The sequence below is a fragment of the Haliaeetus leucocephalus genome, unplaced genomic scaffold, assembly GCF_000737465.1.
Source record: "Haliaeetus leucocephalus isolate CR32 unplaced genomic scaffold, Haliaeetus_leucocephalus-4.0 Scaffold362, whole genome shotgun sequence".
Lineage (NCBI taxonomy): Eukaryota > Metazoa > Chordata > Aves > Accipitriformes > Accipitridae > Haliaeetus > Haliaeetus leucocephalus.
The window spans coordinates 9883448-9898988 of record NW_010972798.1 but is presented as its reverse complement, the minus strand read 5'-3'; the positions used below and the strand labels follow the sequence as shown (position 1 = coordinate 9898988).

The window sequence follows — 15541 nt, the reverse complement described above, 5'->3', positions numbered from 1 at the left end:
CCCCACCCTCCCCCGGGCGCGGCGGGGCCGCGGCGATGGGCCGGGAAGTTTGGCGGCGAGGGGGGCCGGCGCCCCGCCGCTGAGAGCCGGCCGCTCCGGGGCCGGTCCCTTTTCCGAGGAGCGGGAGGGCGCCACAAAGTGAAATCCATGAGGATTCTCGGGCTTCTCCTGGAGAAAGGCTCGCATATGCTGCAGTGTCTCTGTGGAAGGCGCCTGAGATCCAGCCACAGCCCAGGTGGGGAGCGCGCGTCCTTGTCCCCGCCGCCCTCGCCTCCCCGCCCGGGCGCCGCTCGGCCCCGGCTGGCCCCGTTTCCTCGCCTTCCTCCTCTCCCCCCCCCTCCTCCTCCTCCTCCTCCTCCTCTTCTTCCTCCGCCGCCGCCGCGCACAGGTGGCCGGGATGGACCGGGCGCTGTCCGCGGTGCTGACCCCGGTGAGCATCCCCCGATCCTGGGTCCCCATCGTGCCGGGATCCCTCAAACCCGCGTCCCGTCCGCCCCCAGGTTCCCCCCCCTCCCCGTGGCACCATCCCCAACCCGGATCCCCCATCCAGCCGAGGCCTCCACCCTGCCTGTCACCCCACCTGCAGCCCCCACCCGAACAGAATCCCCCACACGGGTCCGTACTTTGCACATGACCCTCACTAGAGTCCCCCATCCCACCTGCAGCCCACACCCGCACAGGTCCCTCTCTCTGTATGGGACCTCTGTATCTCCCATCCCACCTGGGACCCCCAACCATGACCTCCATCACCACCTGGTCAGGACAGGGATAACCTGCCCTAGAGTGCCTATGGCCCTGCGCAACTCTAGCGGTTGGGTTGGACCCACTGTAAGAGCTCCCTTGTGTTGTACCTTGTGTTTGTAGTAGCAGTGTTGCAACGCTTTTCTGGTGGAGGGTGTTAAATGCATTTTTGAGTGGGGATGCCCCTAGAAGTGAAGGGAAATCCCCAGCTGCTCCCGATGGGGGGCTGGGAGACTCCCAGCACCTCTCTTGGCTCCCAGTCTGTTGCGGGGGGAGCATTGCACCAGGATGGGGAGTGCAGTGGGGTGAAGGGCTGAAGGATGTGCTTGATCTTGAGCTGTACCTAAGCACTTTTTGAAGAGGGGAATAAGTGCGTGATTGCCTTGGTTTGGTGTGGCACCACCCCTGAGTTTTAGGGTGATCTTATTGAAGCTTTTTAAGTGGCGTCTCCACAATTTCTTCTGTGCTATGTGCCTTTCATAAGTCTGACTTTCTTTCTACGATACTGGGTAAATACCTGTGGAAAGAAGCCCCATGTTATTAAGATCTACAGAAGTTACAGTGCTAACCCTACTGCTTTGAGTTTAACTGGGTTTCAGTTCCTACTTGGCTTTTGAGTAGATCTGCTTATCAAACCCTGACTATTGTAATCTTTGGGCACCGAGTGTTTACAAGGATGTCTTTTAGAGTATTGCTTGCTAACACTTGTGTTGTTTCCTTATGTGAGATCTTGGTCCTAGAGGAGAAAAATTTCCATGCCTCCTGCATAAACACTTGGTGTTGTCCACTGAAAAGAAAGGCTGTGCTTGGGGGAACACTGTTGCTGAGGTAGCCTGGATTCCCTTTTGGCCTTGCTAAAGAAAATTTGTTAGTGGTTATAGCCACCTGTGTATGCCTCAGTATCCTCTCCCCTCCCACGAGACTCATTTGTGCAAGTTGTCTGTGACTGGCTCGTGACAACAGTGGACGTGCTGGAAATCTTTGAGAGAGTAGGCTTGGCTCCCTTGAAAGTATTTTCTGGCCTGCTTTGAAGAATGATGTGATAAACAAATAGAGCAAATTGTGGCTGTGCTTGGAAGCATTACACACATTGTTCTCTTTTCAGTGAAAAACTATACCAGAGTTTTCTTCATAGTGCTATGTGTGAATGTTTGCTTTGTGCCATTCGGAAACCTGGGGCAGTAAAGAGTATGATAACCTACTGGTAAAAATGGGGTGGTGCTTAGGCCATAGGGCATGCTAGGCTGTAACTTCAGTGAACCAGAAGTTGATGATAGTGTCCTAATAGTTGCACTGATGAGCTGGGTTGGCTTTACTCGTGAATCTGGTGCTGAAGCATGCTTGATGTATATGTGGTAACTGAATATTTCTTTATCTCTCCCACTCTGACGGACTGATACTGAACATTGCGTACTCTTTGTATTTCATGATGTTGTGCTATAAAGAGGCAGTCCATGGGAATGATCTCCTATTGTTTTCTCCAACTGACCTTGTTCTCCAGGTACTAGCCCCATGCCACCACTAGCTGAGCACTCCAGATGTGGTCTATTGCTTTGAATCAGGCTGCTAAAATACGTTCCCTCTTCTTAGCTGCATTTGTTCCTTTCCTGTTAAGGTTGGTCTTTAAGTTCTTGAAAAAAGTGCAGTAAAAATGAAATCTTCCAGCTATAAAAGGGTCACTGTGTGCTGGGCCTGCTGGAGGAGAGATCTCCTTGCTATATCTTTGGAAGGTAAGCATGCTTCAGGAGATGGGTATACACTCCTGCAACAGCCCTAAAGGTGTAGTGCTGTGCCCAGCATGGCACTGTGGGGACTATGCCAGTCAGAGATGTAAACCAGAAAAAGGATTATAAACTGCAGGAACGGAAGGGCCATGGAAACATGAACTACAGCCGTGGTGGCATAGAGTGCTATGAGCTACTTACGTGCCCTTCATCCTCTGATCTGAAGAGTTATCCTGATAGTAGGTGACTTATGCCAAACTATTTGGCACTTTGTGCACTTAAGTCGAATGACAGATTGACCAAGCCCTTTGCCCTCCTCCTATCTAAGTTTTCTTTAATGTAAACAAGTCATAAGGATGTAAGCACATGTTTAAAGTCAGATTCATACTTGTGTGTTGTGCTGACTCAGAGCCTCAGGCCACTCCTGATTCTGACAAACTAATGCATGATACCTCAAAGAAAAACAGTGAAATATTGAAGATAGTTGTGGAGTACTGTACAGCTCTGTTGTGATGCTAGCAAAAATATTAACAAGATTTTTGTTATTGTTATGATAAGACCTCCCACGGTTTTACTCTTAGCTAACTCTAGCCTGTTTTCTTATGCTCCACTTCTGAGGTCTGCAGACACTTGTCTTTGTGCAGAGGCAGGCTTCTTTGGTTGTTTGAGCAGCACCTTGCAAAATGGGGCTTAATGGGTCTCTAAGGCACCACAAAAGTGCAAGTAATTCATAGTAATACAGAGCAAGAGATTTATTCCTAGTCTTTTGTGTATTTCTTTGCAAGTATTTTAGCACAGCAATTGTCCTGTATCATCTTCCAGGTACTTCACTTGTTACCTTAGTTTCAGAATTTGTAAGCTGACTGATTGTATTGCACGTGCAGAGATATTTCCCTTCTTGATGGTACAATCACCATTAATTTTGTTAAGTATTTTATTTTCTCTTCTAACACCTTTTTCCCCTTTGCTTGGGAGGTGTGGTTTGTCAGTCCAGAATCTTTTTTGCTTTTGGCTTCTCGGTCAACACTATGAAATTGATAGCTACTACACTGGTAAGGTTGAGGTAAACATCAGGTAATGATCGTGTTGTTGATATAACTATGGATGGAGTTGTGAAAAAACATTTCAGGTGACCTGTACCTGGTCTGCAGCCATTTGGATGCAAAAGGCCCTGTACCCATAGACTACATGCATGGAGCTGTCTGCTGCATGGAGATTTCTGCTAGTGAGTGTTTCAGTCCCCCTTCGTAAGGACTTCCTATTTGTCTGTATGAGTGGTTCTGTCTCATGCCTGTTCTGCCTTTGGCTCCTGTACAGACCCTCCTGTGGGATGCAGCATTGCTAAAACCACAGATATTTCTCACATCATCACATCAACTAGCAACAACATTCAGCAGCAATGCATTTTCAGCTTTGTTTTCAGTAGTAGAGGCTCTGGTATCCAGAGACTGATCTATTCCCAAACATTCAGATAAGAGTACTTCACAGTTTAAATCCCTATTCTGCAAATTGATGCCTTCAGTAGAAATTAAGCTCATATTGAAAGTGAACCCTGAACTTGGCTTCCCTGGGACTCTCACACTGGTAGAATTTGGAGATGGTCCTGGAAATATGCTGATTGATACTGGCTTTATGGCAAATTAAAATGATGTCTGCACATATTTCTTCATATTTCTCTAGGCATCACAACACTGTGTTTCATATTTGGGGCAATAGGAACAAGCATTCTGTCGAGGTAGGCAGGGTCAGATTGTGGCTCTGCTATTAGCCTGTCTGTTACTGCCAATACGCATCTTTGCATTTGTCCTGAGACTATCTGGGGCACTGTCATAATGTGTCTGCAGTGTCTGCACATGCAAGACATCTTATCTGCAGATGCAAATGGAATCACACAACTAAGAGGTACAATTGCATGTTCAAGATTAGTATTTGGCTTATGAGCAGAACAGGCATTCCTTATTTTGCTTGTGCAGTGATCTATGCATTCATATACACTTTACTTACATACACCAGTTCTAGAAAATTTTCCCACTGCTATCGATTCAAGTAGACAGTGGGTTAGAGTGTACAGCAAATACTGTACAGTCAGCTTCAAATTAATGGAAGCAATAGCTCTGTGTACGTAGGTGACAGATAGTAAAACTTGCAATTCCTTGCTGAGTTAGGTAGCACTTCTGGTCTGTGGCAGATCAGAGTGCGGTATGTGCCTTGCTGGTGGGAGATGGGAAAGGTGGCTTAATGCCACTGAACTGGAGATGGGAGTGGGTCGCAAGGCTGAAAAGCAGTGGTGTTGCACTGGGGGGTCATCAGCACTTTTTCCTTCCTGCACCAGGTCCCTTGCCTGCTATTCTCTGCCACTGTTCAGAGTGTGTCAGTGTTCCTGTGTACATTTTGCTCAGGCTTCCTCTTCCTGTTGTGTGTCTTTAGAAAAGTAATGCTTGCTGACCAGTGGAAATTAAGTATGTGCTGTTCCAGGATAATGCCTGTTGTTGATACTCATATGCTAGTGGAAAGAATACCTTTGTCTGATTTAGTTTAATTCACCTGGGAAATGAATTAAGCAAAACTCTGAAAAATCTTTTTTATTGTAATAGGAGCACTTCTCTAGGGTATTATTCAAGAATAGCTATAGCATTTTAAATCCACGCTTTCCTTTATTCTGAAGTAACCCTCTCATGTAGACATATGCTCCTGGAAGTCCATAGTGCTTGTGCATCTTTGTAAAAAAATCTCTTCTGGCTGAGCTAGAAATGATGGATTTGATAGAGTTTTTTCTATCATAGAGAAGTTCACAGATACAGATTATAATGAACTTAAAGTATACGCATATAACTCTTTTTAAGTGCTCACAGCCAGTTCTGTATAGTTATGCAAAGGAAAGTCTTTGATATTATGCAGGATTTTATTGTTCAGTTTGCAGTAAAATACTTCATAGATCTTCGGAAGCAAATGTGGGTCCGGGGACTCCCTGGGTGTAAGGTGGTTTAGTAATGCATAGTTGTCAGCCAGATGTCTGGGCTTACAGAGCTGGGCATCTGGAATTGTCGGATCTTCACCCAGTCTTCTGAGTCTTGAAACTTGTCTGGGTCCCACCAGAGCATCACTGATAACGAATCATATTTGTGAAATGCTTTACTTTCAGTCAATGAGCAAATTCAGGCAAAATAAGCTTCATCTGAATTTTCTTAAGTAGCTGTAATCAGGACAATAAACAGTACTCCGAAGCAGAGGTTGGCTGGTTTATGGCAATTCTCACCTGGAGGTTTACATGGTTTTGCAAAGGAATAAAGTTCAACTTCCTTCACTTCCCAAACTAAACCAAGGAAAGAGGAAGAGTTTGTCTTGGTTTAAACACCATGTGCAATTCTGACACATTACGAACTGTAAATCTGTGTGGGAAATGTTAACCAAGAATTTAATGAAAGATTTTTCCATTGGTTTTCCTGAATAACTCTCTCTATAAAATACTGTCTTCTGTGTTATTGGTTTTCCAATTGAAGAGTAACAAAAGAATCTGAGTTCATAAGCAGATATTTAAAGCTGATGACTTTCAGAGCAAATGCTTTGAGCTTAAGAGCTGTGTGAAGATCGTTAGGTCATGTCCACTCAAAGCCCAAGGAGTATTTCCGGAGGTAGGTCTCAGTTCAGTGAACCGTCTAAGTGCATATTTAACTCTACGCATGCACCTAGTCCCATTTTAAGATGATCATGTGCTTGAATACTTACCAGAATCATTGTTTTAGATGAGTGGCTTTCAACCTTTTTTAACAGGTATCATCCCTAAAATTCTTTCTGTTTTCCCTGTCCAACAGATCATTGACAGCAGGCTTGTTTTCTGTTTCCAGCAGACCCATCTGGAGGTATTCACAGCCGTTGGTTCCCAATAGAAAAGCCCTGTTCATTAAAGAAACTCAAATCCTACTGCTTTGTTTGTGAGAATGATCTACTTCTGGCTTACTGAACTTTGTCTCCAAACCAGTCTACTTCTCTTCCCACAGCCCTTCCTACTGCTTTCCAGAAGTAACCTGTTCCTTTTTTTACCAAACTGATGCTAGTTGTAAACCTTTTAAGCCAGGTGGCACAGATATCATCAAAAGTTCAGCAGGCTCTGAAAGCTGGATGAGAGTGCTTATAGAATCATGGAATCGTTTAGGTTGGAAAAAACCTTTAAGATCGTCAAGTCCAACCATTAACCTAGCACTGCCAAGCCCACCACTAAACCATGTCCCTAGTGCCACATCTACATGTATTTTAAATACCTAGAGGGATGGTGACTCAACCACTTCCCCGGGCAGCCTGTTCCAATGCTTGACAGCCCTTTGGGTGAAGAAATTTTTCCTAATATCCAATCTAAACCTCCCCTGCCGCAACTTGAGGCCATTTCCTCTCGTCGTATCTCCAGCCACCTGACAGAAGAGACCAGCCCCCACCTCACACCAACCCCCCTTCAGGTAGTTGTAGGGAGCGATAAGGTCTCCCCTCAGCCTCCTCTTCTCTAAACTAGACAGCCCCAGCTCCCTCAGCTGCTCCTCGTAAGACTTGTGCTCCAGGCCCCTCACCAACTTGGTTGCCCTTCTCTGGACATGCTCCAGCACCTCCATGTCTTTCCTGTAGTGAGGGGCCCAAAACTGAACACAGGACTTGAGGTGCGGCCTCACCAGTGCCGAGTACTGGGGAACAATCACTTCCCTAAATGCAATAGTAGTACACAAAGCTTTCAATTGTATGAATAGATGTTTGCTTAAAAGGCCTTTAAATAGATTCTTCCCCTTGGAGGAAAAGAGATGTGTAACATTTAATAATAAAAATAGCATTTCTTCCCATAGCCTGAAATGGCATGGAAGGAGGTAATCATGTTTTGTATGGCAAAGCATTTTTCTAAATGGCATGTTTATGCCTTTCTAGTATTGTGGCTGCGATTGGCTGCTGGGCCTATTTGCATGTGCTAAATTGCAGTCCTGGGGATCTGTGAAAACAACCCAGCAAAGCCAATCTCAGCTGGGAGCATGGAAGCTGCTGCTAATTTTGTGATGAGCCACCCACAGGCCCAGTGTGAGTCATTATCATTGTTTTGTTTTCCAGAAGTCGGCACTGAATGCTTCCAGGATCCAAAGTATGGATTATCTCTGGAATTGTATTTATTCCCTCATAGCTTTGTTTGTTACAGATAAGAGGAAAGAATAGGGAAAAAATCCATTCTAAAAACCATGAAATAATTAATTGTTTCCTTATTAGTGTCTTCTTCCTGCTTTAATGTGCATTCACAGCCATTTGTTCATTTGAAAACTCACTTGTGCGTAGCCCGGCAATCACGCTGCTCGGTCCTAATCAGCTTGCTTTGTGCCACTGAGGGGATGGGTGGCCAACAGTTAAGTACAGTGAGACGAAGCGACTTGACTGAAGTCATTGCTTGGCTCTGGCAGAGCTGAGATGGGGAGTTTCTGCTCTCTGTTCTTGTATGTGTCCCACTAGTTTCTCAGTGAGTCTTTTTATAAAGCCACAGCTGTGCATGGGACCAGCTGGGGCATCCGTTTGCTGTAGGTCAAGAGTCTTTCATGTGAGAAATGCACTGGCCTTATCCCCAGGGTCATAGACCTGATACCCACTTGCTGAGGTTGCTGGTCTTCCTGGAGATAGAACAAGGGGTTGAGAGAACAAGAAAATCCCCTGCCCTCTGCTGGGATTGTGGCAAACATAGTCAATTTGGTCCTGGTTTTTAGCCCTTCTTCCAGGGTGTCTTCTCAAACAGACTTATTTGGTGTGCCACTGACCGTGCAAGTGTACCTGCAGGGACTGTGGGCAGGATGCAGATGAAATGCTGGGTCCTTCAGGGAAAAGGTCTAAGAGTAGGAAAATGCATGCGTGTGGGCATTCAGAAGCATAGAGAAGCATTTTAAATGCAAAACGTGGACACACAGTGGGTGGAAAAGACATGGACAGTGTGGGAGAGCTACATGAGCATGGGAGTGGAATAAGGAGCTGAGAGCACCAAGGAAGAGGAATGGAGAAGGGGGGACTTTTAATGAAACTGGCTTAAAAAGTGTAGCTAGACATGCTGCACTTTCTTTGTGGATGAAAGTACCCAAATGGCGCTCCCTTCTCTGCCTTAGTCTAGTGAGTTTTCGGGTTAGGGAATTCTGCTGGGAGGACCCAAACTATGCTAGGAGGGAGGGACAGGCCATAGCAGTCTTCCTTATGGGGCTTGACGTAGAGCTGGGCATACTTAAACAGAGCATTCAAACTGGAAAAGCACAAGGATCCAAAGTGTCCATGATGCTCCCACAGTGACAATACTCAAGTGTCTCTATGATGTTGGTGTGTCTACATATGACCACTGGAAGGGGATTGCCAAGTCCTCCAGGCTGCAAATTCCTTCTCAAGTTCTGGATTTCCTCCTTTGTGGCAATGTGAAATGAAAACCAAACCAAACAAAATAATAATGATTATACTGCTGGTGGGACTGGGCAGCCAACGTGCTGCCACTGCTTTTCTGAGTTCCTGTGACTTACTGTTGCTATTGCTTATTTTCTTCCATAGTTGTTTTTTGCTGGTGGAAACAGAAGCTTTTAATTTTATATGTGGATAGCCCTGACAGGAGCATGCATGCCATGGGCTTTTATAAACAAAACCAAGTAGCAGTCAGAGCATCTTTAAGTGTATCTGACCCTATATGGAATCGCAGCACTGAAAGTCAAGCACAGACCCTAACGGTCTGGGGACACCTTCCTATGTCCCAGTGCACAGTGCTCTCCTTGCTCCCATCTCTATGTGCCCAAGCCCTTTACTTACCTGCTTCTTGAGTTTAGAAATAGCTTAGGGATATTCTAGGTGGTGTATTGGTGAGGCTGGAGGAACTCTTAGGTGTTGCTTTTGAAAGGCTGATTTCCCCAGGTATTTATGTTCTGTGCAAGCAGGATATAATCTTTGTAAATATTCGGTTGGTCAATCAGACAAATATGTATATAAATATTCACGTATGGTTTAACGTACTGCAGCTGTGCTAGGGTGTTCCTCTCTAATAACTGGGATTTACCGGTTATGGATAAGACAAAGAAACTCAGTTTGCTTTTTCCTCTGTTTCTGCATTTGCTGGAGTTTCTGTGATGAACCCTTTACTGTTCTCACCCTTAACCTGAAGAGGCAGTTCCGGGGATATAATTCATGTCTCCCAGCCACTTGCAGGCTGCTCAGCACGTGAAATGCACCTTCCCTGCCTCCACCTCGCCCGGTAAATGGCTGGCACACATCTTACAACATCTTGCTGGAGATCTGTTACTGCCCTGCAGCTCATTCACAGCACCTTGGCCAAGAAGGTGACGAGAATTTGGTTTTTAGGGTTGGTTTGGGGCTTTTTTTGAGCTTAGAAAAGGTCAATTAGAGCAATCAAATTTTTTCAGATGATATGTGAAGCATGAATAAAAAGCACAGTTAAGTGGGAGCATGTCCTTTTCTGAGGAAACACTTTAGTGAATGAATTTTGCACTTGTTTGGCATCCCTGGCAAGTGGTGGGTCTTGCTGAGAGCACTGCCATGACAGCTTCTCTCCTGCCCATCCACAGCCTGTGCCCTTTGGGTCAATACTTCTCTGTCTAACGTGCTGGCTGGCAAGGCAAGCTCTCCCCTCAGTGAGGGGTGCTCCAACCTCCTAGAGAAGGTCAGGAAACACTGGTTCTGTATGGTAGTCTGCTAAATATAAAAACACTCAAAACAGAGGCTTTCTTTTTCAGTAGTGGAAAAAAACCCCACCAAACTGGAAGAAAGATCCAGACAGGCACACTGCTTTGTGGAATAGCCAAGGGTGCCTCTTGGGGACTGTGCTAGGGGCTGTACTGGCACAAGGTGGCCCCTGCAGTGTGGGGAGAGCTCATTGCCTATGTACATGTCCACTGAGGAAAAAGGGGTTTAATACGAAAATCCTGTTTTGACAAGGGCCTGGCAGGGTGCAGAGAGAGAAATGCAGATCCCTGAAGTGTGCTGGAAAGGCTGGTGTGGGTCTGACACCCACCCAGAGCAGGGAGGAGGGGCTGGGTGCATCCCCCTTGCTCAGCCTGGAGGTGTCACTTCTCTTTCTCTCCTGTCCCCCTGCTCACTCGGGTGAGCTCCAAATTTGGTGCAGGTCTCAAACTCACTACCCTTTCCCTGCTGCTTCGTTGCTCCCAGGCTGTAGAAGAGGAAGACAGTACAGTGCTGGGGAAGAGAGAAAGGCATCACGTCTCTATTATTTATGGGAATGTTCATTTGGCTGGTAAAACACTGCTGGGATTAAACGTTAGAGAGGAAAGATGTGCTTGCTACTCAGTGAGCACATGTTGCCCCACTAACTGCCAAGGGATAGTCTTCTGTTTGAGCACTTTTATAATCTCTTTTTAAGCCTTGAGACCAGGAGCCAGTGTGTCTTACTGCCTATTTCAGCTTCACTTTATCCACAGCACAGTTGTGTTATAGAGCCAGATCTTCACTGGGTTTAATATAGACTGGAAAGGATTATTTGGCAAAAAAGAAGCCTCTCTGAAAGAAGTCACCAAAAAAGACATATGAAGGCAGCATCAATTAACAGAAAAATATGAGAGCAATTAAACTGGGACAGAATAAAGTGTCCATCTAGCCCAGTAGTCTTTCTCCATCCACGTTAAACAGATGGAAAAAAGTAAGAAAACAGCAATATGATGTGCCCCCCAAATGCTCTCCCAGCTGCTAGCTATTTTCAGCTCAGAAAATTTTCTGAGTCAGACATGGTTCAATGTACTTAGAAATTCTCAGTGGATTTCTCTTCCATGTACTTGACCAGAATCCCCTTGAGTTCACGTACATTTTTAGCATCATAGTGTCCTGTGGAAAGGATTTCCCCAGACCTGTTGCATGAAGAAGCTCCTCCTTTCCTTTGTTTTGAACTTGATTCCTGCTAGCTTGGGTTGATGCTTTCCTGAGACCTAGTACAGAACGAGCTAGTGTATAACAGATCCTATGCTCCTCTCATGCTATTTGTGATTTCATGGACCTCAAGCATACCCCTGCTAAGCTCTCTCTCTTACAATCTGAAGAGCCTTTGATCTTCTTTGTTGCCTTTCACTAAACCATTCCCAGTTCTAGTAAGTGCTTGTTGCAATGAGAGGAGCACAACAGCACTCACAAACTATAGCTCAAATATTGCAGGGGTAAATGAGAAAAATTAATTGAATATGCTTCTTTCTATTTTTTTTTTTCCCTTAAATGATTTTCTGATTCTTGTGCATGGAAGGGAAATACTCTCGGGTTTACTGGTGGCTCAGGTTTACTGTTTGTGTTCTTCCCTGTGACTTCTCCCCTCCCTGTGGCTGTCAGCTCCATGCCCAGCTCTCCAGCAGAGGCTGAACTAGAACTGAAGGGGAAAGTGGTTGCACCGTCAAACAGCCCATCTCTGAATTACAGTTCCATCAAAACGCTCAAGTAGACATCTCACACAAACCAGTTTGCCACGGAGGAGAACTGAATCCTAGATAAATCCAAGTCGCCATGATTGCCTAAGTTCAGTGTGTCCTCCAGAATGAGAAGTCTCTTTTTAAAGAGCAGGAGTACCTGAACCAGACTGGCCTTCTTGGCATGCCATGTGCAGTGGCACCGACCTCCCCATCCTCACCTGGCAGTGCCAGCTGACAAAAGCAGCTCTTCCATTCTTTTCCTGAGGCCACAGGCAGGCATCTCACTCCTTCGTTCCTTCTCTTGCCTCAAGCACCAAGAAAAACAAGGCATTTATCTGCTTTGCTTTCATTTACAATGGACCGGATGGGACCCTGCTCCCATCCTCAGGGGCTCACAAACAGTGGGGTCAGTCCAGCTGGAGAGGTGGTAGTTGTCATGTGGGGTGCAGAAGGGAGAGCAGGCTGGTGAATAGGCTATTATGGCCAAATGATGAGTTTCTGTAGCTGTCAGTCCCTGTGAGCCTGTGATTAAACTGGTATCTCAAGCTGCGTGTGGACACAGCTGCAGTCAGCCGTTCAGCCACGTCAGGAGATGAGGATGGCTGTGCTGAAAGCTCTGTGTGTGACGAAGCATAGGAGATCACCTTGAGACACGGTTTTATCTTTTGGATGCTTTGAACTCCATTCTGCCTGACGAGCTGCGGTGGCGGTCGGCTGCCCATAGACCAGAGCAAGAGTGGGGGAGCAGGTTCCGTGCTGATGCGAGATGGTGGGGTGAGATGCTGCCCCTCCTGTGCACATCTCTGCAGCTGATCTGGGCTTGCCCTGCAGCCAGAGGAGAGGAACCAGAATATCTGCGGTACAACTGAGCTCCTTTGTAGTACACATCTCCTGCATGGTGTGATGAGCTGCAGCTTAAACCCCATTGATTGTATTGACAAGATCTCCATCGAGTGTGAGGGAAGCCAGGGAGAGTTGCTCAGTCTGACATTTAGGCTGTGGGTGTCTGCACGTAACTCCACCCTGGGTGCCACCACACCTCCTTCTGGCTTGTTCCCCTATCTGTACGATGGAGATGATACTGCCTTCTTTGCAAGGTAGCTGTGGGACTAACCCAGGACCTGTATGGACCACTGAAGAACTGTGAGTTTGAAAGTAGTGTAATATTACTCCATCTGGACACTGGAACTGGGGGAATGGGATTTTAGGTATTTAGCAGAAGATGCACCGTGAGAATTTTAGAGTACAGTTGAGATTCCTCATTTGTGCTTTAAGAGGCATTTGAGACTCCCAGCCATTCAGTAAGTTCCCATTAAAATCCCATGCATTATAAATTTCTCATGTAAAAGTATCTAAGGTTCAGTAGCAGTGCAGCTTGCTAGGGAGAATATGTTGGCTGCCTGTTAAAAGAAACAGATGAAGGCAATTGCTTTCTAAGGGTTAAGTGTGACCTGTAAGCCAAGGCCTGCAGGGTTAGCAAGTGGCCAGCCAGCAGCTGGGATAGCGCAATGATGGACGTGTGGATAACAAATGCCCTGTCCTTCCATCCCTCCAAAGAGAGCCTTGCTCACTGAAGGTTTCTAACACTGAATCAGCAACAGCACTGATTTTAAAGTGCTCAGAGTTACAGCTTCTGCACACTAAATGTTAATGGAAATGTCTCAGGAGGCAGATTTCAGAGAAAACAGGGTTTTCTCTGTTGTTTGAGGCTTACTTATCCTCTATATCACCTGCAGCAGTGTGCTAACGCATGGGCAAAGTGGGCTGTGACCTCAATCAGCTAGTTAATTTTAAGCCCGTGCTTAAGTGATTTGCTAAAACTGTGCTTATTCAGAGAAGGAAAGCAGACCGTATTTTCATTGCTCAAGATAGGTGAATTATAACATATAAGTGATTTTAATGATGAAAGGGTAAACTGCACTTTGAAACAACTACTTAAATTTCCATAAAGAATATTAGTAGCAGTCAGGATGTCAGATGGTAGATAGTCATGTTTATACTTCGATAATAGCCCCTTCAAAGTTACTTGAAACACTCTATTGTGCATTTACATTTTTATCTCTGTATTTTTAAGATGAGAGGAGCTCATTAAACCGAAGTCTTTTTATGGCTCGTGTCAATAGAAAATGTTCTTTTAAAATGTTCAGAAGGAATTGGTTACAGAAGCGTGGGAAAGATAGGGAAGAGATTGTTTTCCTTTCATGTTCCGTATATTCTTCGTCCTTTTGCTTTTTGATGACTAAACTGTTCTGTATTTGCGATTGAAAACTGTTGATTGGAAACTCTTGCAAGAGTAACACAAGTGGGGCTTGATTTTGAAAAATGCATTCGTGATTGTTTGCCTAATCTGTGTGTGCAATTAGCGTGATTGCCACTGGAAATGGCCATCTGAGAACAAACTTTTGGAGATTTCTCTCTTCTTCTGATCTGTTTTCTCTCACTTCTTCTTAAGGTGCCAGCTTCTATGATGTCTAAATATTAACCACAGAGGTTTAATTTGGTAATAAGTTTATTGATCTCCTTTCATCTCTTACGTCTCCACTTTCAAATGTTTGTTAAAAGGCTGAGGATGATTATTCCCTTCTGCTTCCTTCTCAAGTCCACTTGACGCAACGTAAGAGGTTCTTTCATCTAAGTGGTTGATCTTGCTATTTAGAGAGTCAGATCCCACCGGGGATGGCCATAATAATATTTAAGCAGTTTCCAGGCACACACAAAGGATTATGGCTCTCATCTGTCAAATCTCTCACTCCCTCCTGAGGAGACCTGTGCATGCAAGGGACATTTATTGGTGACAAGGTGGGATTTTTTGTTTTGTTTTGTTTTAAATATGTGATAAATTAAAAAAGTAAGATAGATGAGTCTCCAGAGTATTCTCGTCAGGGAGGCCAAGAAATGTAGTTCAGGTTAGGGATTTGCAGGGCACATTCAATCTTTGAGCTGACTTAGAGGTTGTTCTTGTAGGAGCATGGTACCAAGGCTGCAGTTCCTCAGTGGCTTCACTGCAGTGCAAGAGAGGGGGACAAGCCTGTGTTCCCATCATCTGCCAGCACATACCCTTATTCCCTCCCTATGCTGATGCTAGTACTGGGGGGTAAGCCAGAGCAGGAAACTAGCTCCCCCCCCCGCCCCTTATTTTTTTTTTTATTATTATTTTTGGCAAGGTTAGTTTTCAATCAAATCAGCCTTACCTGAGTCGTCATGTGGCCACACAAGCACTGCTGCCATTGGGAGGGAAGCAGCAGGAAAGGTGTAGCAGGAGGCAGGGAGAGGAATGGGTGGAATTGCCCCTGCTAGCAGCTACCCACACTTATCTGGGTTTGAAGCGATGGGGTACTGCCCCCCTCCTGGTGACATTTGCATCATGTTCATTGCTCCTGAAATTTTCTCCATCCCAAGATACAACTAAGTCAAATTGAAAGATTAGGTGCCCCTCCCATTTTGGGATGTGACTCAGACCTATAGTTGCAGAGGTGGGAGAGCCATGGCAGTTCTGCAGAAGACAAATATTCCCTGGATCATTAATCACGGGATGGAGAGCACACTGGCTGATTGCTTATTGGCTGTGGTCTTTCATTAAGAGTAAACTCAATTTTCCCAGTATCGACAGCTGCCTGATGGAGGGGCCGTGCTATGTGGCAGGCACTGAACTGCCAAAAGCAAACACCCAGATATAGC

General features: G+C 45.6%; 1 protein-coding gene across 1 annotated transcript in view; it reads left to right on the top strand.

Moving 5' to 3' along the window:
* Positions 1-147: 147 nt before the first annotated feature.
* The window catches only part of FGF12 (fibroblast growth factor 12), a 147866-nt gene continuing 132472 nt past the window's right edge, over positions 148-15541 (top strand). The window contains exon 1 of the mRNA XM_010573079.1: positions 148-235. Coding sequence (XP_010571381.1) covers positions 148-235 — 88 coding nt within the window. The remainder of the gene's footprint in view (positions 236-15541) is intronic.